General features: G+C 42.8%; 2 protein-coding genes across 2 annotated transcripts in view; one reads left to right on the top strand and one right to left on the bottom strand.

Annotated features, from left to right (window-relative positions):
* The window catches only part of SOCS4 (suppressor of cytokine signaling 4), a 119,676-nt gene extending 98,502 nt beyond the window's left edge, over positions 1-21,174 (top strand). Inside the window, exon 3 of the transcript XR_008380539.1 lies at positions 21,065-21,174. The gene's annotated coding sequence lies outside the window, so the exon portion shown is untranslated. The remainder of the gene's footprint in view (positions 1-21,064) is intronic.
* Positions 8,861-21,369, bottom strand: part of DLGAP5 (DLG associated protein 5) — a 45,568-nt gene continuing 33,059 nt past the window's right edge. Inside the window, exons 15-19 of the mRNA XM_053594154.1 lie at positions 18,924-19,107; positions 17,323-17,383; positions 16,227-16,269; positions 12,839-12,888; positions 8,861-9,123 (exon numbers count right to left, since the gene is read on the bottom strand). Coding sequence (XP_053450129.1) covers positions 8,983-9,123; positions 12,839-12,888; positions 16,227-16,269; positions 17,323-17,383; positions 18,924-19,107 — 479 coding nt within the window. The 3' untranslated portion in view covers positions 8,861-8,982. The remainder of the gene's footprint in view (positions 9,124-12,838; positions 12,889-16,226; positions 16,270-17,322; positions 17,384-18,923; positions 19,108-21,369) is intronic.

Raw genomic sequence — 21,369 nt, 5'->3', positions numbered from 1 at the left:
CTCAAGTAGCTGAGACTACAGGCGTCTGCCACAACACCCAGCTATTTTTGTTGTTGTTGCAATTATCATTTAGCTGGCCCTGGCTGGGTTCCCTGGCTGGGTTCGAACCTACCAGCCTCGATGCATGTGGCTGGTGCCATAACCACTGTGCTACGGGTGCTGAGCCATCAGCAGACTCTTCAACTGAATCCTTCTAAGCCAGAAGAGCATGGTCATCCACCTTCAACATTCTTAAATAAAACAATTTTCAGCCAGAATTCTGTATCCTGCTAAACTAACCTTCAAAATTGATGGAGAAATCAAATCTTTTGGAGATATACAAGCACTGAGGAAATAAGTCACAACAAGACCATCTCTACAGGAAATACTTATGCTTATTCTCAACACTGACTACCACAGTGGACCACCAGTAAACACCCAGAAGCAAAAGGTCAAAACATAGCTTCCACAATGGCTCAAAGGATAAAACTACACAACAGACTTACACAAAATCAGATTAATAGAACTCCACCTACACTTACCAATTCTCTCAATAAATGTCAATGGACTGAACCCACCACTGAAGCAGCACAGGCTGGCCGATTGGATAAAAAAGCAGAAACCATCCATATGCTGCCTTCAGGAGACACACCTAGCCTTGAAGGACAAATCAAGACTCAGGGTTAAGGGATGGAAAACAGTATTTCAAGCAAATGGAAATCAGAAGAAAGGAGGAGTTGCAATCTTATTTTCAGATACAAGCAGATTTAAAGGAACTAAAGTTAAGAAAAATAAATACAGACACTTTATACTTGTCAAAGGAATAATTCAACAAGAAGAAATTTCAACTTTAAATATTTATGCACCCAACTTAAATGCTCCCAGATTTATGAAACAGACCCTGATGGGGCTAAGCAATATGATATCCCATAACACCATAATAGTTGGGGACTTTAACACCCCTCTGACAGAACTGAACAGATCCTCTAAACACAATAAAGCAAAGATACAAAAGACTTACATGTGACCCTACCACAAATGGAACTAATAGACAATACAGAATACACCATCCCAAAGTGAAGGAATATACATTTTCCTTGTCAGCCCATGGTACATACTCTAAAATCGACCACATCCTAGGATACAAATCAAACTTCAGCAAAATTAAAAGAATAGAAATTACACCTTGTATCTTCTCAGACCACCAGGCATAAAGGTGAAACTCAACTCCAACAAAAGCGTTTATCCCCACACAAAGACTTGGCAATTAAACAACCTTACGCTGATTTGATAGTTGGGTTGTTAAATTTCTCAAATATAACAACAATGATGACACAAGTTATCAAAACCTATGGGATACAGCAAAAGCAGTCTTCAGAGGGAAACATCGCATTAGATGCCTACATTCAAAAAACAGAAGGAGAGCACATCAACAAACTCACCAAGCATTTTATGGAACAGGAAAAAGAAGAACAATCTAATCCCAAACCCAGCAGAAGAAAAGAAATAACCAAAATTAAGTCAGAGATTAATGAAATTGAAAACAATCATTCAGAAAATTAACAAAACAAAAAGTTGTTTTTTTGAAACAAATAAATAAAATTGGTTTGGTGCCCATAGCTCAGTGAGTAGCATACCAGCCACATACACTGAGGTTGGTGGGTTTGAGCCCGGCCCAGTCCTGCTAAAGAACAATGACAACTGCAACCAAAAAATAGCTGGGCCTTGTGGGGGGCGCCTATAGTCCCAGCTACTTGGGAGGCCGAGGTAAGATAATTACTTAAGCCCAAGACTTTAAGGTTGCTGTGAGCTGTGACACCACAGCACCACATGCTTAAACTCTGTCTCAAAAAAAAAAGAAAAAAGAAAGAAAATTGATAAACCCTTGGCCAGATTAACTAGAAACAGAAAAGTAAAATCTCTAATAACCTCAATTAGAAACAATAAAAGGGAAATAAAAAAGATGCCACAGAGATATAAGAAATCATCTCTGATTACTACAAGAACCTCTATGCCCAGAAATTTGACAATGTGGAGGAAATGGATCAATACCTGGAATCACACCCTCTCCCTAGAGAGGGAGAGAATCACACCTTCTCCCAAGAAGAACTAGATCTTGGCCAGGCGTGGTGGCTCATGCCTGTAATCCTAGCTGTCTGGGAGGCTGAGGCAGGTGGATTGCTTGAGCTCATGAGTTTGAGACCAGCCTGAGCCCAAGAGAGACCCTGTCTCTACTAAAAATAGAAAAACTGAGGCAAGAGGATAGCTTGAGCCAAGAGTTGGAGGTTGCTGTGAGCTATGACAGTGTGGCACTCTATTCAGGGCAATAGCTTGAGACTCTGTCTCAAGAAAAGAAGAAATAGATTTTTTTTCTTTAGAATATATTTCTTTTTTTATTAATTTTTTTTTTTTTGGAGACAGAGTTTCACTTTATGGCCCTCGGTAGAGTGCTGTGGCGTCACAGCTCACAGCAACCTCCAACTCCTGGGCTTAGGCGATTCTCTTGCCTTAGCCTGCCGAGTAGCTAGGACTACAGGTGCCCACCACAACACCCGGCTATTTTTTTTTTTGTTGCAGTTTGGCCAGGGCCGGGATGGAACCCACCACCCTCGGTATAATTTGCCGGCACCCGACCCACTGAGCCACAGGTGCCACCCAGAAATAGATTTCTTGAACAGACCAATTTCAAGAACTGAGATTGAAGAAACAATAAAAAAATCTCCCAACAACAAAAAAAAGCCTTTTCCAAATGGCTTCACACTAGAATTCTATCAAACCTGCAAAGAAGAGCTTATACCCATACTGCAGAAATTATTCAAAAAAATTGAGAAGGAAGGAATCTTCCCCAATATATTCTATGAAGCAAACATCACCCTGATACGAAAACCAGGAAAAGATCAAACTAACAAGGAGAATTTCAGACCAATTTCAATAATGAATACAGATGTAAAAATTCTCACTAAAATCCTAGCCAATAGATTACAGCTCACATTACATTCATCACGATCAAGTAGGTTTCATCCCAGGGATGCAAGGCTGGTTTAACATAAGCACGTCCATAAATGTAATTCACCATACCAACAGAAGCAAAAACAAAGACCATACGATCTCCATAGATGCAGGAAGAGCATTTGATAAAATTCAGTATCCTTTTCTAATTAGAACTCTGAAGAAAACAGGTATAGATGGCACATTTCTTTTTTTTTTTTGTAGAGACAGAGTCTCACTCTGTCACCCTCAGTAGAGTGCTATAGCATCACAGCTCACAGCACTCTCCAACTCCTGAGCTTAGGCGATTCTCTTGCCTCAGCCTCCCGAGTAGCTGGGACCACAGGCACCCGCCACAAAGCCCGGCTATTTTTTTTGTTGCAGTTTGGCCGGGGCCGGGCTTGAACCCATCACTCTCGGCATATGGGGCTGGCGCCCCAGCCACTGAGCCACAGGCGCTGCCCCTAGATGGCACATTTCTTAAATTGATTAAAGCCATCTATGACAAACCTACAGCTAATATTATACCGAATGGAGTAAAACTGAAAGCTTTTTCACTTACAGCTGAAACCAGACAAGGTTGTCCTCCATCACCACTACTATTCAACACTGCTAGAAGTTCTAGCGAATACAGTTAGGCAAGAGAAAGAAATAAAGGGCATCCAAATGGAGCAGAGTAGGCCAAACTCTCTCTCTATGCTGATGATATCATCTATACTTAGAGAATCCCAAAGACTCAACTCCAAGACTCCCGAAAGTGATCAAAGGATACAGCAATGTCTCAGGATATAAAATCAATGTCCACAAATCAGAAACCTTTGACTATGCCAATAAGAACCAAGCTGAGAAGCTAATCACGGACACAATTCCCTTCACAGTAGCTTCAGAGAAAATGAAATACATAGTAATATACATAACAAAAGAGATGACAGGGCTCTGCGCCTGTAGCACAGTGGTTAGGGCGCCAGCCACATACACCAAGGTTGGCAGGTTCAAACTCAGCCAGGCAGCTAAGCAACAATGACAAATGAAACCAAAAAAATAGCTGGGTGTTGTGGTGGGCGCCTGTAGTCCCAGCTACTTGGGAGGCTGAGGCAAGGAAATTGCTTAAGCCCAGAGTTGGAGGTTGCTGTGAACTGTGACAGCACAGCACTCAACGGAGGGCAACATAGTGAGACTCAGTCTCAAAAAAAAAAAAGAGAGAGAGAGAGACCTCTATAAAGAAAATTATGAAACTCTAAGAAAAGAAATAGCAGAAGATATTAACAAATGGAAGAACATACTATGCTCATGGCTAGGAAGAATCAACATTGTTAAAATGTCTATATTTCCCAAAGCAATCTACAGACTCGATGCAATCCCCATTAAAATCCCAATACCATACTTCAAGATTTGGAAAAAATAATTCTTCATTTTGTATGGAACCACAAAAAAACCCATATAGCCAAGGCAATTCTTAGTAATAAAAACAAAGCCAGGGGCATGAGCCTACCAGACTTTAAGATGTTATTACAAGGCCATAGTGCTCAAAACAGCATGGTATTGGCACAAAAATAGAGACACAGACATCTGGAACTGGATAGAAAACCAAGAAATTAAACTAACATCTTACAGTCACCTAATCTATTTTTTTTTTTTTTTTTTTTTTTTTTGCAGTTTTTGGCCAGGGCTGGGTTTGAACCTACCGCCTCCGGCATATGGGGCTGGCGCCCTACTCCGTTGAGCCACAGGTGCCACCCCACAGTCACCTAATCTTTAATAAACCAAACAAGAACATACGCTGGGGGGAAAATCCCCTATTTAATAAATGGTGCTGGGAGAACTGGATAACCACATGGAAAAAACTGAAACTTGACCAGCACCTTTCTCCACTCACTAAAATCAATTCAACATGGATAAAAGATCTAAATCTAAGGCATGAAACAATAAAAATCCTTGAAGAAACTGTGGGAAAACACTTGAAGTTAACACTGGGGAAAGACTTTATTAAGAAGACTTCAGAGGCAATTGCAACAACAACAAAAATAAACAAATGGGACTTAAATAAATTGAATAGCTTCTGTACCGCTAAGGAGACCACAACCAAAGCCAACAGACAACCATCAGAAGGGGAAAAGATATTTGCATATTATAAATCGGACGAAAGCTTGATAAATAGAATCTACAGAGAACTCAAATTAATCAACATAAAAAAACCAACAATCCCCTATATCAATGGGCAAGAGAGATGAACAGAACGTTCTCTAAGGAAGACAGATGAATGGCTAACATACAAAAAAAATACTCATCATCCCTAATTAACAGGGAAATGCAAATCAAAGCCACCCTAGATGTCACCTAAGCCCAGTGAGAATGGCCCACATCACAAAGTGTCAAAGCTGCAGATGCTGGCGTGCTTGTGGAGAGAAGGGAACATTTGTACACTGCTGGTGGGACTGCAAACTAAAACAACCTTTTTGGAAGGAAGTATGGAGAATCCTCAGAGAACTCAAACTAGACCTCCCATTTGATCCTGCAATGCCGTTACTAGGCATCTACCCAGAAGGAAAAAATCCTTTTATCATAAGGACATCTGCACTAGACTGTTTATTGCAACACAATTTACAATCACCAAACTGTGGAAACAACCTAAATGCCCACAAACCCAGGAATGGATTACATATACTATGGAATGTGTATACTATGTGTTGTGGTCTGTGTACACCATGGAATACTATTCAGTCACTACAAAAGATGGAGACTTTCTTCTTAGTAAAGCATCACAAGAATGGAGAAAAATCTGATGTAGTCAATTCTGACACGAGGACAATGGATAACCTAATACATGTGGGGGGAGGGAAAAAGGAGGAGCGGAAAGAAGGAAGGGAGGTCATGGTATGTGATGTACCTCTTGGGGGCAGGATTCAATTATAAGAGGTCATTTACCTAACAAATATAATCAGTGTAACCTGGTTCTCTATACCCTCAATGGACCCTCAACCACAAAAAAGAAAAAAGGAAAAGAAAAAGAGAATGAATCATGGACAGAATGTTGGACCTTGATGGCATCGCTGAGCTGCTGATAATAAAGAACTTGGAATCGGGCGGTGCCTGTGGCTCAGTGAGTAGGGCGTGGGGTCCCATATGCCGAGGGTGGCAGGTTCGAACCCAGCCCCAGCCAAACTGCAACAACAACAAAAAAAATAGCCGGGCGTTGTGGCAGGCGCCTGTAGTCCCAGCTGCTTGGGAGGCTGAGGCAAGAGAATTGCATAAGCCCAAGAGTTAGAGGTTGCTGTGAGCCGTGTGACTTCACAGAACTCTACCCGAGGGCGGTACAGTGAGACTCTGTCTCTACAAAAAAAAAAAAAAAAAAAGAACTTGGAATCACCATGGTAACTCACGAAATAATAAATTTCCTTATTGTTAGGCCAGTTTGAGCACATTACTTGTTTGAATAATTCAAATAAACCATGCAGAAAAAATAAACAATAAATAGGTTAGGTGGAGTTTACAAAGGGCCCAGGGCCCATGAATACCTCAATAGCTCGAAGTTTTCTAAATAATCCACAAAAATCATGTTTACTGCCATTGTCTTTTTTTTTTTGAGCCAGAGCCTCAAGCTGTCACCCTGAGTAGAGTGCTATGGCATCACAGCTCACAGCAACCTCCAACTCCTGGGCTCACGCGAGTCTCCTGCCTCTGCCTCCCAAGTAGCTGGGACTACAGGCGCTCGCCACAATGCCCGGCTTTTTTTGGTTGCAGCCGTCATTGTTGTTTGGTGGGCCGGGGCTAGACTCGAACCCGCCAGCTCAGGTGTATGTGACTGGCGCCTTAGCCACTTGAGCCACAGGTGCCGAGCCCATTGTCTTATTTTTAATCTGCTTTATTTTTGAGGGGTAAACCTGGTTGTATTGTGTTGCATACTGCTTTGTATAGACTGTTAAGTCTTGGATTACTTTGTAGCAATCTCATAGGTTTCAAGGCCCTGGGCCCTTAGAACCCCTTTTATGTATATCTTTTTTTTTTGTAGAGACAGAGTCTCACTGTACCGCCCGAAGGTAGAGTGCCGTGGCGTCACACGGCTCACAGCAACCTCCAGCTCTTGGGCTTCCGCGATTCTCTCGCCTCAGCCTCCCGAGCAGCTGGGACTACAGGCGCCCGCCACAACGCCCGGCTATTTTTTTGTTGCAGTTTGGCCAGGGCTGGGCTTGAACCCATCACCCTCGGTATATGGGGCCGGCGCCCTACTTGAGAGTCTCACTATGTCACCCTCGGTAGAGTGCTATAGCATCACAGCTCACAGCAACCTCCAACACTGGGCTTAAGTGATTCTCTTGCCTCAGCCTCCTGAGTAGCTGAGACTACAGGCACCTCCCACAATGCCCAGCTGTTTTCTTTTGTTGGTGGTGCAGTTGTCATTGTTATTTAGCAGGCCTGGGCCAGGCTCGAACCCTCCAGCCTCGGTGCATGTGGCCGGCGCCCTGCTCACTGAGCTATGGGCACCAAGCCTGCATAACTCATTTTTTCCCCCTGTATGACTTATTTGAGTGGTTCATTAAAGGGCTAATAAAGCTACTTTTATCTTTTGGTAAAAGTAGGTATCCTGAGAGCACCCTTCTGAGACAATGCCTCACACAGCCTCCCAGCAGCTCACATGGACTTCGTCGTAAATACCATCTTCCCAACACCTAACATACCTTCTCCGACAACAAAAATAGACATGTCTTCTTTCCTTATCTGAAAATTCCTAGTCTTAAAACAATGTACATAAAGTTCCTGCTTGGTTCCTACTCTCGACTCCCTTTCAGACAAATAACTGGATCCAGATCTGGTTAAACATATAGCTATTCTTGGTCTTCTTGACACTCTGTCATTCTGATGGCTCTGTTTTCCGTGATCCCATAGCTGAGAGTTTTACAAGAGAAAACATTTTGAACGTATTATGTGATTGATGTGATTCTTTTTGAGAGAAAAAGTCATATCCTTCAATGGCTGTTGGCCATATCCAGAAGAAAATGAAAAAAAAAAAAAAGGAAAGGATTTAATAGGCACCTCTAATAATTTAACCATTTGAAACTGCAGCATGTAAACTGACCTCAGGATCCAGAAAGTTCATCTAAAGAAAACTCAGTGAGCCATGGAAAATGCAATCTCCAAAGCTGTCTGATATCAACAAATTTAGGAGTTTAAACTAAGAATAAAGAGTAAAAACAAGCAAATATATTAAACTTTGCCGAAATTATTTCAGTTACACTAAAAAAAGTTTGTAAGTTCCAGTAAGTATTCTTAGCTTTATGATTATACTTTTTTTTTTTTGAGAGTCTCACTATGTCACCCTCAGTAGGATGCCGTAGCATCACAACTCACAGCAACCTCCAACTTTTGAGTTCAAGTGATTCTCTTGCCTCATCCTCCCAAGTAGCTGGGACTACAGGCGCCCGGCAAAATACCTGGCTATTTTTTGGTTGCAGTTGTCATTGTTGTTTAGCAGGCCCGGGCTGGGCTCGAACCCACCAGCTTCGGTTTATGTGACTGGTGCCCTACTCACTGAGCTACAGGTGCCGAGCCTATGCTCATACATTTTAAACAAGAGCACAAGACAGAGTACATTTTTTATTCTGTGTGGTTAATGTACAAACATCCCCCCTTCCCTTGAGAAAGCGTATCATATCTAAAACATTGTACATAATATCCAAATGTTTAATAGTAAGAATATATAACAACATTGGTAGTATGAAGAAAAATGTTTGGATTTTTTTTTTGGAGACAGAGTCTCAAGCAGTCACTTTGAGTAGAGTGCCATAGCATCACAGCTCACAGCAACCTCCAACTCTTGGGCTTAAGCAACTCTCTTGCCTCAGCCTCCCAAGTAGCTGGGACTATAGGCACCCACCATAACACCTAGCTATTTCTTGGTTGTAGTTGTCATTGTTGTTTGGCAGGCCCGGGCTGGATTCCAACCCACCAGCTCCAGTGTGTGTGGCTGGCGTCCTAGCCACTGAGCTATAAGCGCCAAGCCTGGATTTATTTTTAAATTTAAAATTCTTCTGGTTGTTCTCCACAGGGAGGCCTTAGAGGTGAAAAGGAAATCAGGTCACCACCAAGGGAAACGTGTCGGGAATGTTCTCGATGTCTGCCCTCCGGCTGAGTGAATGGATTGCTGCAGTTCAAGCCTGTCTAGAGGACAAATACACAGGCGTCACCATCAGAAGTTTTGTTTTTTTTTTAGAGACAGAGTCTTACTCTGTTGCCCACAGTAGAATGCTGTGGCGTCACAGCTCACACCAACCTCCAGCTCTTGAGCTTAGGTGATTATCTTGTGTCAGTCTCCTAAGTAGCTGGGACTACAGGCATTCGCCACAACAGCCAGCTATTTTTGTTGTTGTTGTTGCAGTTTGGCCAGGGCCAGGTTTGAACCCACCACCCTTGGTATATGGGGCCAACGCCCTACTCATTGAGCCACAGGCACCATCCCAGTATTTTTTTTTTTTTTTTTTTTGAGACAGAGTCTCACAATGCTGTCTTCAGTAGAATGCCATGGCGCATCAGCTCATAGCAACCTCTAACTCTTTGGGCTTAAGGGATTCTCTTGCCTCAGCCACCCAAGTAGCTGGGACTACAGGCACCGGCCACAAGACCTAGCTGTTTTTGTTGCAGTCGTCATCATTGTTGTTTAGCAGGCCCGGGCTGGGTTCAAACATGTCAGCCTCAGTGTATGTGGCTGGCGCCCTACTCACAGAGCTACAGGTGCCGAGCCACTATCAGAAGTTTTTTTTTTTTTTTGTAGAGACAGAGTCTCACTGTACCGCCCTTGGGTAGAGTGCCATGGCATCACACGGCTCACAGCAACCTCTAACTCTTGCGCTTACGCGATTCTCTTGCCTCAGCCTCCCGAGCAGCTGGGACTACAGGCGCGCGCCACAACGCCCAGCTATTTTTCTGTTGTAGTTTGGCCGGGGCTGGGTCCGATCCCACCACCCTCGGCATATGGGGCCGGCGCCCTACTCACTGAGCCACAGGCGCCGCCCTATCAGAAGTTTTTGTTTGTTTTGTTTTTGAGACAGAGCTTCAAGCTGTCACCCTGGGTAGAGTGCTATGGCATTACAACTCACAGCAACCTCCAACTCCTGGGCTCAAATGAGTCTCCTGCCTCCACCTCCCAAGTAGCTGGGATGACAGGCGCCTGCCACAACGCCCAGCTATTTATTTATTTTTTTGGTTGCAGCCATCATTGTTGTTTGGCAGGCCCAGGATGGATTGGAACCCGCCAGCTCAGGTGTATGTGGCTGGCGACTTAGCCGCTTGAGCCACAGGCGCTGAGCCCACCATCAGAAGTTTTAACAACTAAATCTTCAATGTTGCTAGTTAATAATGGATTAATTCATAACATAAATAACATTTTCCCTATGTAATAAAATTATTAACAATGATTATGCTACTTTTCAACAGATTTAATTTCAAATATGTAATTTTTTAAGTTAAAAAGGTGTATTAAAAATACATGGCTAATGGGCGCAGTGCCTGTGGCTCAAAGGAGTAGGGCACCAGTCCCATATGCCGGAGGTGGCGGGTTCAAACCCAGCCCCGGCCAAAAAAAAACAAACAAACAAAAAAAAAAAAAAACCAAACACATAGCTAATGGGCGGCACCTATGGCTCAGTGAGTAGGGCGCTGGCCCCATATACTGAGGGTGGCGGGTTTGAACCCAGCCCCGGCCAAACTGCAACAACAAAATTGTCAGGTGTTGTGGTAGGCGCCTGTAGTCCTAGCTACTCAGGAGGCTGGGGCAAGAGATCACCTAAGCCCAAGAACTGGAGGTTGCTGTGAGTTCTGACGCTACAGCACTCTACAGAAGGCAACGAAGTGAGACTCTGTGTCTAAAAAAAAAAAAAAAGAATATATGGCTAAAAGTATAATTAATTTGTAAATGGGCTTAAGCAATATAGGCAGGATGACTAAAATCAAAGCCACTTACAACAGAGCTTACAACTGCCATACCACATAATAGCACTTAATAGCCTACCCTCCCCCCCCCCCCAAGCTCTACTTCAAAAGTTAAAATGAAGCTATTGAGCAAGCAATAATTGGGGCCTAAAATAGACAGGTGGACCTATAAAAATATCTAATTCTGTATATCAGAATTTTATATTCTTTATAAAAAATTCTAATATTTATGTAAGTAGAAAAAACGTCGCAAGATGACTAAACTATAAGGTGCTAAGATTTACCAATGCATAACTGACAAAATTTTATTCATGTTTCTGATATATCAAAAACAAAATATTATGATTTATTAGAGATTTACCTATAATATCAGATATTCTCAGAACCAATCATTCAGACTACAGATCTGAGAATAGGATTAAATCAGGTTTACACGAATTAGCCTTATGCTGAAAGCCCTGATCCTCTCTAGATTTTAGTTTAACGCTTAAGGAAGGCTAAGGCCAAGAAAGAATGGTATGTACATCACTCTGCTCCAGAGACATGGGGAGCCAGAGCCTGACCACTATGAAGGCAGCTTTGAAAGACAATGGACCCAAGGTACACAAGGGTCCTTAAGGAATTAGTGGCTTACAGAAGCTAAGTATTTACCAGGCTTCATGAAGTTAACAAGAATTGTTGCTGTTTGAGCCCATACTTGCTTTAGTGAATTGCTTATATACTCAGATCAAAGATTAACAAAGCAAAGTCATTTTCCTGACCCATTTTTAGTAGTTAGTTCCGGAAAAACTCAAGGTAAGGTTACAAACCAGGACTGTTGACCCTGACTACACATCAGAATCATTCAATGAGAGAAAATATGGAAAGGCCCTACTCCAGAAAACTGAAATAAAAACGTCCGGGGTGGGGATGGAACCAATGCTATGCACACTTAGTTGCAGGAGAGAGCACAGTTTCACTTATGCTATAGCACCAGCCTAATGATGTGACAGCTCTACCTAATGAGAAATTTACAGTTAATAAGGGAATCAGATTCCTGAAATTATATTTTAGGAATATAACAATACGTCCATGTTATACTCTTTTTTTTTTTGAGACAGAGTTTCACTTATTAACCCTCGGTAGAGTGCCATGGGGTCTGTCACAGCTCACAGAAACCTCCAAATCCTTGGGCCTAGGCGATTCTCTTGCCTCAGCCTCCAGAGTAGCTGGGATTACAGGCGCCCACCACCACGCTCGGCTATTTCTTTTGTTGTTGCAATTTGGCCGGGGCTGGGTTTGAACTCACCACCCTCAGTATGTGGGGCTGGTGCCTTACCCACTGAGCCACAGGCGCCGCCCTCATGTTATACTCTTAATAAGAGATTAAACATAGACATCCCTCCCACTGGATTTACAACTGGAGAGATGAGGGCTTTTACAAGAAGACCTCACAGAAGGGCTAATGTTTGAACTAGATTTAGAGGCAAGAGGTCACAGAAAATAGAGGCTGAGGAGCCTCTATATAAAATAGCAGAACATAAATACAGTAATCTAAAAGAATTTAGAGTGAAAATAACCGACAATGACTGAAGTTGGGGTAGACATTATCTCTCCAACTATATGCTTCAGAAGGGCAGAAATTTTACCTTAGTTTATTCTTAGAAATACCTAGTATAATCCTAACCACATACAAGTATCCAACCAATTTGTCATAAAAAAATTTGATATGTAAGTCCTATAGGGAGATAGGTCTTCAGTGATTAATTCTAAAACATACTGTATTTTAAAATATATAAACATGGAAAGTTTTCTCCATTTTTTGAAAAATGAGTAACAATTAGATTTTGTAGTAAACAAAATAACAAGATGTAAATTTTAGAACTATACACAAAGAGAAAAGTAATATTCATTTTATAAAACAAATCTAGAATATAAAGGAACTTGTCAAATGAAGTTGGAAACTTACTGAATCAACAAGGTGGCATTCAGTAGTGAGACTGTTATTATCAAATAGTACTGAAAACAAGAAAAATAATAACACTTAAAGAATATTCTTACATTCAAAAGTTATCAGAAATGAGCAAAGCCTTAAAAAATATGAAAACTTCCATATATATCAAATGCTAAGACAAAAATATAGGCCATTTTATGTTATAACATTTTTCTTTCATTTTTTTTTTTTTTGTAGAGACAGAGCCTCACTTTATGGCCCTTAGTAGAGTGCCGTGGCATCACACAGCTCACAGCAACCTCCAGCTCCTGGGCTGAAGCGATTCTCTTGCCTCAGCCTCCCGAGTAGCTGGGACTACAGGTGCCTGCCACAGCACCCGGCTATTTTTTTGTTGCAGTTTGGCCAGGGCTGGGTTTGAACCCGACACCCTTGGCATATGGGGCCGGCACCCTACTCATTGAGCCACAGGCGCCGCCCACATTTTTTTTCAATACAGTTAAGTTTCTTGGTAAAAATCTTATCCTTAGGCTTGGTGCCATAGCTCAGTGAGTAGGGTACTAGCCACGTAACACGGAGGCTGGCAGGTTCATGTCCAGCCAGGGCCAGCTAAAACAATGATGACAACGGCAATCAAAAATAGCCAGGCATTGTGGCAGCTGCCTGTAGTCCCAGCTTCTCAGGAGGCTGAGGCCAAGAGAATCAGTTAAGCCCAAGAGTTTGAAGTTGCTGTGAGCTGTGATGCCACCACACTCTACAGAGGGTGACATAGTAAGAGTGTGACTATATCTTAAAAAAAAAAAAAAAAAGTCTTATCCTTAATTTCAGTATAAAAAAAGACTTCTGAAAATGAATCTCAATGCTTACGCTGGGCACAGTGGCTCATGCCTGTAATCCTAACACTCTAGGAAGCCAAGGCGAGTAGATTGCTTAAGCTCATGAGTTCAAGACCAGCCTGAGCAAGAGTGAGACCCCATCTCTAAAAAATAGCTGGGCATTGTGGCAGGCACCAGGTAGTGCCAGCTAGTCTGGAGGCTGGGGCAGGAGGATCACTTGAGCCCAAGAGTTTGGGTTTGCCATGAGCTATGACTCCACGGCACTCTACCATTGGTGAGAAAGTAAGACTATGTCTCAAAAAAAAAAAAAAAAGTATGTTGTTTAGGATATTGCATCCTCATTTATAAGTAAAATATATTTGTAATTTCCCTTTATAATAATATATTTTTTCCAATTTTAATATCAGGTGTATCCAGATGAAGTAGAATGATTTTTGAATTATTTCTTCTTTTTCCATTGTCTATAAGATTTGGCATGGTCTGCTTTTGGAAGTTATCTTTTATTTTATTTATTTATTTTTTTTGTAGAGACAGAGTCCCACTGTACCACCCTCGGGTAGAGTGCTGTGGTGTCACACGGCTCACAGCAACCTCTAACTCTTGGGCTTACGCGATTCTCTTGCCTCAGCCTCCCGAGTAGCTGGGACTACAGGCGCCTGCCACAACGCCCGGCTATTTTTTCTTTTTGTTACAGTTTTTGGCCAGGGCAGGGTTTGAACCCGCCACCCTCGGCATATGGGGCCGGCGCCCTACTCACTGAGCCACAGGCGCCGCCCTGAAGTTATCTTTTATTTTTATTTGCAAATATTGTCTATTTTTTGAGACTTTAGAAAAAAAGAATAAGAAGTTATTAACTGATGACTCCACACTATACCTCAGAGTCAAAGCATTCAATGATAGACCTACTGTTTTTTTTTTTTTTAGAGACAGAGTCTCACTCTGTCGCCCTCAGTAGAGTGCCATAGCATCACAGCTCACAACACACAGCAACCTCTAGCTCTTGGGCTTAGGCGATTCTCTTGCCTCAGCCTTCTGAGTAGCTGAGACTATAGGCACCCACCACAACGCCCGGCTATGTTTTTGTTGCAATTTTGCCGGGGCCGGGTTTGAACCCACCACCCTCAGCACCCTACTCACTGAGCCACAGGCACCACCGATAGACATACTCTTATCTGACAATGTGAATGTTACTTTTTTTGCATTATATTATTCTTATTGCTCAATATTTCGATGCAGCAATCATCTGATTTCTTTTCTGAATGTATTTATCTTTGTTCGTTTTTGTTTTTTTTCGAGACAGAGCCTCAAGCTGTCACCCTGGGTAGAGTGCTATGACATCACAGCTCACAGCAACCTCCAACTCTTGGGCTCAAGCGATTCTCCTGCCTCTATTTCCCAAGTAGCTGGGACTACAGGCGCCCACCACAATGCCTGGCTATTTTTTGGTTGTAGTTGTCATTGTTATTTGGTGGGCCTGGATTCAAACCTGCCAGCTCAGGTGTATGTAGCTGGCGCCCTAGCCGCTTAAGCCACAAGTGCCAAGCCTCTTTGTTCGTTCTGTAGGAAGTTTTTGTTTCTGTTGTTATTAAATTTTAAGCCTTTTTAATTTTGTGAAGGCGAAAAGTGGAAACCAAATAAACACGTGTATGTATAGAGAAAAAAACAAAACAAAAAAACCCTCACGCTTATATTATTAAAGGTACCCAAAAGATGCTGATGAAGAACAGCTAGAGGACACTGAATATCTGGCCAAGGTTAAAATATGTTGCTTTACTTTAGTTCTCAGAGAGACTAGCACCTCAGAATAGCAGGTGACAACAGCAGGTGAAACTGGCACATACGATAATGAAAACGTAAGAGCCATTCCCTATTATAGAATAATCACAGTATAGTAGATAGGTCTTGGCATAGGATATTTTGAAGAAAAAAAAAAATTGGCATTATATGTTAAAAATATGTTCTAGTTCAGAGTCTTCACTCACAATGATGGATACCATAGTTAGAGCTGATGTAAAATGCTCCTTACAGCAAATGTGAATTAGTATCTGCTGTTGATTTTTATTAGATCTCCCTCAAAGTTTAGGGTGGAGAATGGAGTACTACAACACAAAAATTTTTATAAGGTGTTTACCATGAGTGTCCAATCTTTCAACATCATCTTTAGAAACTGGTACTCATGTAAGTACTGTGTGGTAACCAATTAATTATGCCAGTGGAACTCTAAAAATATATTTATGATAATCTATACCTCACTTAATCCCAGTTCTTTTTTTTGTTGTAGAGACAGAGTCTCACTTTATTGCCCTTGGTAGAGTGCCGTGCTGTCACAGGTCACAGCAACCTCCAGCTACTGGGCTTAGGTGATTCTCTTGCCTCAGCTTCCCCAGTAGCTGGGACCACAGGTGCCTGCCACAACACCCGGTTATTTTTTGTTATAGTTTGGCCAGGGCCGGGTTTGAACCCACCACCCTTGGTATATGGGGTTGGCACCCCACTCTGTGAGCTACAGGCGCTGCCCAATCCCAGTTCATTTAACAAAGACTCATTTAAATATATTTAAAAGATCTCACCTGACTGAGGAAGTTTAGTTTTCTTTTCTTGTGAGACGATATTCTGTGAAAGAAAAAAAAAAGAAAAAAGAGATGATATTCTGTGATGGTTTATTCTTTTCAGGGCTACACAGCAAAACACTGTGTAATGTAATTGAAGAATTTAGCTCCATTCCTTCCACAACATCTGAAATTTCTTCTTTTTTGTTACTATTAATATTACCTGCTACTCAACAAACAAGAAGAGGCAAACTCATTCTTTCACTGGATAAATAATCCATCTCAAAGTTTACCTTATTTTCATCCTGGCAGTAAAAATAGCATTATATTTAATTGTCAACTTAATTATTTAGAATAAATAAAAAGGTCTTATTGCCATTAAATATAAGAAAAACAGAAAGATGACATTCTGAACACAGCCTAAAGAGCATTATAAATCCTACTGCCCTGCTTCTTAAATAATGAGTTCACGTAACACAGAAATAGTATGAGAGGAAGTTTCTCACCAAATACCTTTACTAAATACTTCAGTTTTTTTTTTTGTTTGTTTGTTTTTTTAGCAGGCCTGGGCTGGGTTCGAACCCAGCCAGCCCTGGCAAACCTGGTGCATGTGGCTGGCGCTCTACCCACTGAATTACGGTACCTCCTCTCTTTCTCTTTTTTTTTTTTTGGTTGCAGTTTGGCCGGGGCTGGGTTCGAACCTGTCACCCTTGGTATATGGGGCTGGCACCCTACTCACTGAGCCACAGGTGCCACCCCTAAATACTTTAGTTTTATGAGCTGTAGGGTCTCTGTCATAACTACAACTCCACTGTAAACACAGCCAGATATGACACGTAAATACATGCGCACGGCTATGTTACCATCAACTTGATGTACAAAAACGGGGGCTGAACCTGCTTATCTCTGCTGTATTTCACTAGTTCATACTCATCCTGATGTGAGCTGAAGAACGAGGTTCCAAACAACCCAAAACCCAGAGAAACACGAGCTGCCCTTCTACAGGTGTCCAGTGGAGACTTTGGAGGTTGCTATGGAGAAACTGCACATATGACAACGAGACCGACGCATGGCACATGACTGTCTACTGCCTGGGGTGGGGGGGGGAGGGACTCACGGGTTTCATTTCGATTAAATCTTGTGATCCAGGACACTGAGCATCTTCTCCTGTGCTGATCCTGAAAAAAGACCAAAAAATGCATCATTAGACCCAGATCATTAAACATATTGTTTAGAATTAGTTTAGGAGGGCGGCGCCTGTGGCTCAGTCGGTAAGGCGCCAGCCCCATATACTGAGGGTGGCGGGTTCAAACCCGGCCCGGCCAAACTGCAACCAAAAATAGCCGGGCGTTGTGGTGGGCGCCTGTAGTCCCAGCTACTCGGGAGGCTGAGGCAAGAGAATCGCTTAAGTCCAGGAGTTGGAGGTTGCTGTGAGCTGTGTGAGGCCACGGCACTCTACCCAAGGGCCATAAAGTGAGACTCTGTCTCTACAAAAGAAAAAAAAAGAATTAGTTTAGGAATGGGTCAAAGATGGAGCCTGGACCAAGACCGGTTTTGTGCCCCCTCCCACCTTTTTCCTTTATATTTCTCCTATTTTCCTTTCTACTTATTTTCTTTTTTTTTTTTTTTATTGCGGTTTGGCCGGGGCTGGGTTCGAACCCACCACCCTTGGTATATGGGGCCGGCACCCTACTCACTGAGCCACAGGTGCCGCCCACTACTTATTTTCTTATGTGTAGATCTGACAACTTAAGGAAGATAGATTGGTTTTGGACTATAACTGCCACCAGATGGCCTTACAAACTAAATGCATTCTTCCCCAGAAAGCTCACAAGTCTCTTACTGTGCTGGTCAGTCAGGCTAAAGAGGCCCCACAGCGAGACTTTATTTATTTTTTGAAACGCGTCTTATTTTGTTGCCCTCGGTAGAGTGCTATGGTGGTACACCTCACAGCAACCTCAAACTCTAGGACTCGAGCGATTCTCTTGCCTCAGCCTCCCAAGTGGCTGGGACTACAGGTGCCTGCCACAATGTCTGGCTATTTTTAGAGATGAGATCTCGCTCTGGCTCAGACTGATCTCGAACTTGTGAGCTCAAACGATCTGCCAGCCTCAGCCTCCACCTCCCAGAGTACTAGGATTACAGGCATGAGCCACCACGCCTGGCTAGTCAGACTTTTAAGTTTCAGCCAAATCCAGAGCCCCATACATACCAGGGAAAGGTCAAGAAAAAGCTGACTTCTGGAGATAGAAGCAAGAACTCATTCATCATGCAGCTAGAGTTGACTACAATGACTTGTTAGTTATATCACAATGTACATGAATCCTGACCTTTCCAGCTTGTATTTTATTAAAACCTCTTAAGTTGCTTTTTCTTTTCCTTTTTTTTTTTTTTCTGAGTCAGAGTCTCCCTCTGTCACCCTGGATAGAGTGCTATGGTGTCATAACTCACAGCAACCTCAAACTCCTAGGCTCAAGTGATCCTCCCACCTCCACCTCTCAAGCAGCTGGGACTACAGGCGTGCGCCTGGCTCCCAACCTGAAATCTTAAACTCCAGTTTCCTCATTCACAAAGAGGAAGTATTGCCTATGTTACAGCAATATTGTAAAATTTAATTAAAAATGTATGTCAGGTATATGAGATTTACCAGCTTAACAATCTGAAATGGCATTTAATATTAGCCTTGGTTAAACTCTCAATAACACGTTAAAAAAATACCCGCTTTCAGGAATATTTGCAAACCAAGTCTTCGTATCCTTGTGTTCATTTTTGGTACTGGGACTCTCCGATGATGCAGTTTGTCTTAGGAGGCTCACCGCACCCCTGCTCTGAGACACAGCTGTGCTGACAGATTTGGGCGTTCTAAGTCTTTGAGAAGGACATTCAAAAGAAATGGAAAGTCCTGGAACATCAAAGAAATCACCTTGATGTCAAAAAGTTCTTTCATACATTTTTCATTATAACTAGGAGGACAATGCAAATCCTACCAACCAGCCTCTCTGTCCTATCAAACAGTGTTTGTTAAAGATAGACGCCCGGGACTTTCAAATGAAGTTGGCATTGAATACACTCACTGGACTGCTTCCTTTTGATATCCCACTACTGTAATATTAACAGATAATTTTAAAACGCAGAACTATTCAAGGAGAAAGGAAATAACAACATTTTGGAAACTGTAATGCACCACACTTAGTCTTAGCCCAAAGCCCGAGAATGGATGAAAATGGTGATGGGGACTACTAAGTGGGACATCACTGGGCTGTCCAGGAAAGGACCCTGAGCCACTAAGCCCGAGACCAACCCAATTTCCACAGAGGACCTTCCAGAAGAATCGGTGGCGCCAAGTACGTCAGAAGTGGAGATGAGAACAAAGCTAAAAACATGAAGACTGTTTCAAAGTCAGTTTAAACCACAATTAGAGCTCAGATTCCCTTCCTCACTCCGCACAGCTGAGCTGAACTGTCAACACCCCCTCTCCATCACCAAAAACAGAAAACTAGGGACTTATTTCTTGAAGAAAGTAAACGAAAGGCCTCTGGTTTAGGCAACACCAAGTACAGTTGAGAGTCTGGGGTACTGTATGGGAAATTAGGGAAATAAGTTAGTATTTAAAATAAACGGTTGAGATACTCATCTTTCTTCCCCTGCATGGCTCCTGAAAGCCTGGTGGCCAGAATTATAATTTCCAGGCCGACAGATAGAAAGTACCTGCTCTGGGGAATCTGAGTAGCCTATGAAAAAACACTTTAAATACAGTGATGTCAGGTCCCCAGCATCAACGGCACCCTAACTCACCCCACAATAAAGGCCCTGCCTGTGTGCAGAGCTCCCCGCCAGCGTCTTAGAGCTCCATTCCTAACCATGAATAGGCAGTGAAGGTCACCAAAAGCTACTAATACAAGAGAGAGAAACCAAAAATAGATGAACGTATCTTAAAACAAATGCGGGCTATTACAGGGGGACACAAAGGCGATTATTAACATCCTTAGAGAGACGGAAGAGTGTGCACTTAGGAAACAAGAGCAGATGCTGTAACAGTATTTAGAGAGTGAGAAGGAACTCTTGGGAACATGAAGGAAAATACATGTTTCTGAAAAAAAGATCAGTTCGTTTGGTGAGATAGTGGCAAACAACAAGACTTCAATAAGAATTAAGCTGGCCCACTCGGCTCCTGTAGCTCAGTGGCTAGGGCGCCAGCCACATGCACCAGAGCTGGGGGGGTTCGAATCCAGCCCAGGCTTGCCAAACAACGACAACTGTGGGCAACACCTGTGGCTCAGTGGTAGAGCGCTGGTCCCATATACCAAGAGTGGCCTGGCCAGCTAAAACAACAGTGACAACTGCAAATAAAAAATAGACAGGTATTGTGGCGGGTGCCTGTAGTCCCAGCTACTCAGGAGGCTGAGGCAAGAGAATTGCTTAAGCCCAAGAGTTGGAGTTTGCTGTGAGCTGTGACACCACACACTCCACCAAGGGCTAAAAAGTGAGACTCTTTCTCAAAAAAAAAGAATTAAAAGTGGGGCTCAGCACCTGTAGCACAGTGGCTATGGCGCTGCCACATGCACTGAGGCTGGTGGGTTCAAACCCGGCCCGGGCCTGATAAACAATGACAACTGCAACAAAAAAAAACAGCCACTGTGGCAAGGTGCCTATACTCCCAGCTACTTGGGAGGCAGAGGCAAGAGAATCGCTGAGCCCAAGAATTTGAGGTTGCTTTGAGCTGTGATGCCACTGCACTCTCCTGAAGGCAACATAGTGAGACTCTGTCTCAAAAAAAGAAAGAAAAGAAAAAGATTTGAACATAAATAAAAATAAAGACAAACTCACTTTCACAAGCTTTATTTTAAAGTATAGAGAAGTATGGGCGGCGCCTGTGGCTCAGTCGGTAAGGCGCTGGCCCCATATACCGAGGGTGGCGGGTTCAAACCCGGCCCCGGCCAAACTGCAACCAAAAAATAGCCGGGCGTTGTGGTGGACGCCTGTAGTCCCAGCTACTCGGGAGGCTGAGGCAAGAGAATCGCTTAAGCCCAGGAGTTAGAGGTTGCTGTGAGCTGTGTGAGGCCACGGCACTCTACCGAGGGCCATAAAGTGAGACTCTGTCTCTACAAAAAAAAAAAAAAAAAGTATAGAGAAGTAGAGGTCTGATGCCCACATTTCCCTTGCA

The sequence above is a fragment of the Nycticebus coucang genome, chromosome 6 (assembly GCF_027406575.1).
Source record: "Nycticebus coucang isolate mNycCou1 chromosome 6, mNycCou1.pri, whole genome shotgun sequence".
In the NCBI taxonomy this organism is placed as follows: Eukaryota; Metazoa; Chordata; class Mammalia; order Primates; family Lorisidae; genus Nycticebus; species Nycticebus coucang.
The sequence above is the reverse complement of the archived record's forward strand: the minus strand, read 5'-3'. Positions and strand labels throughout refer to the sequence as shown.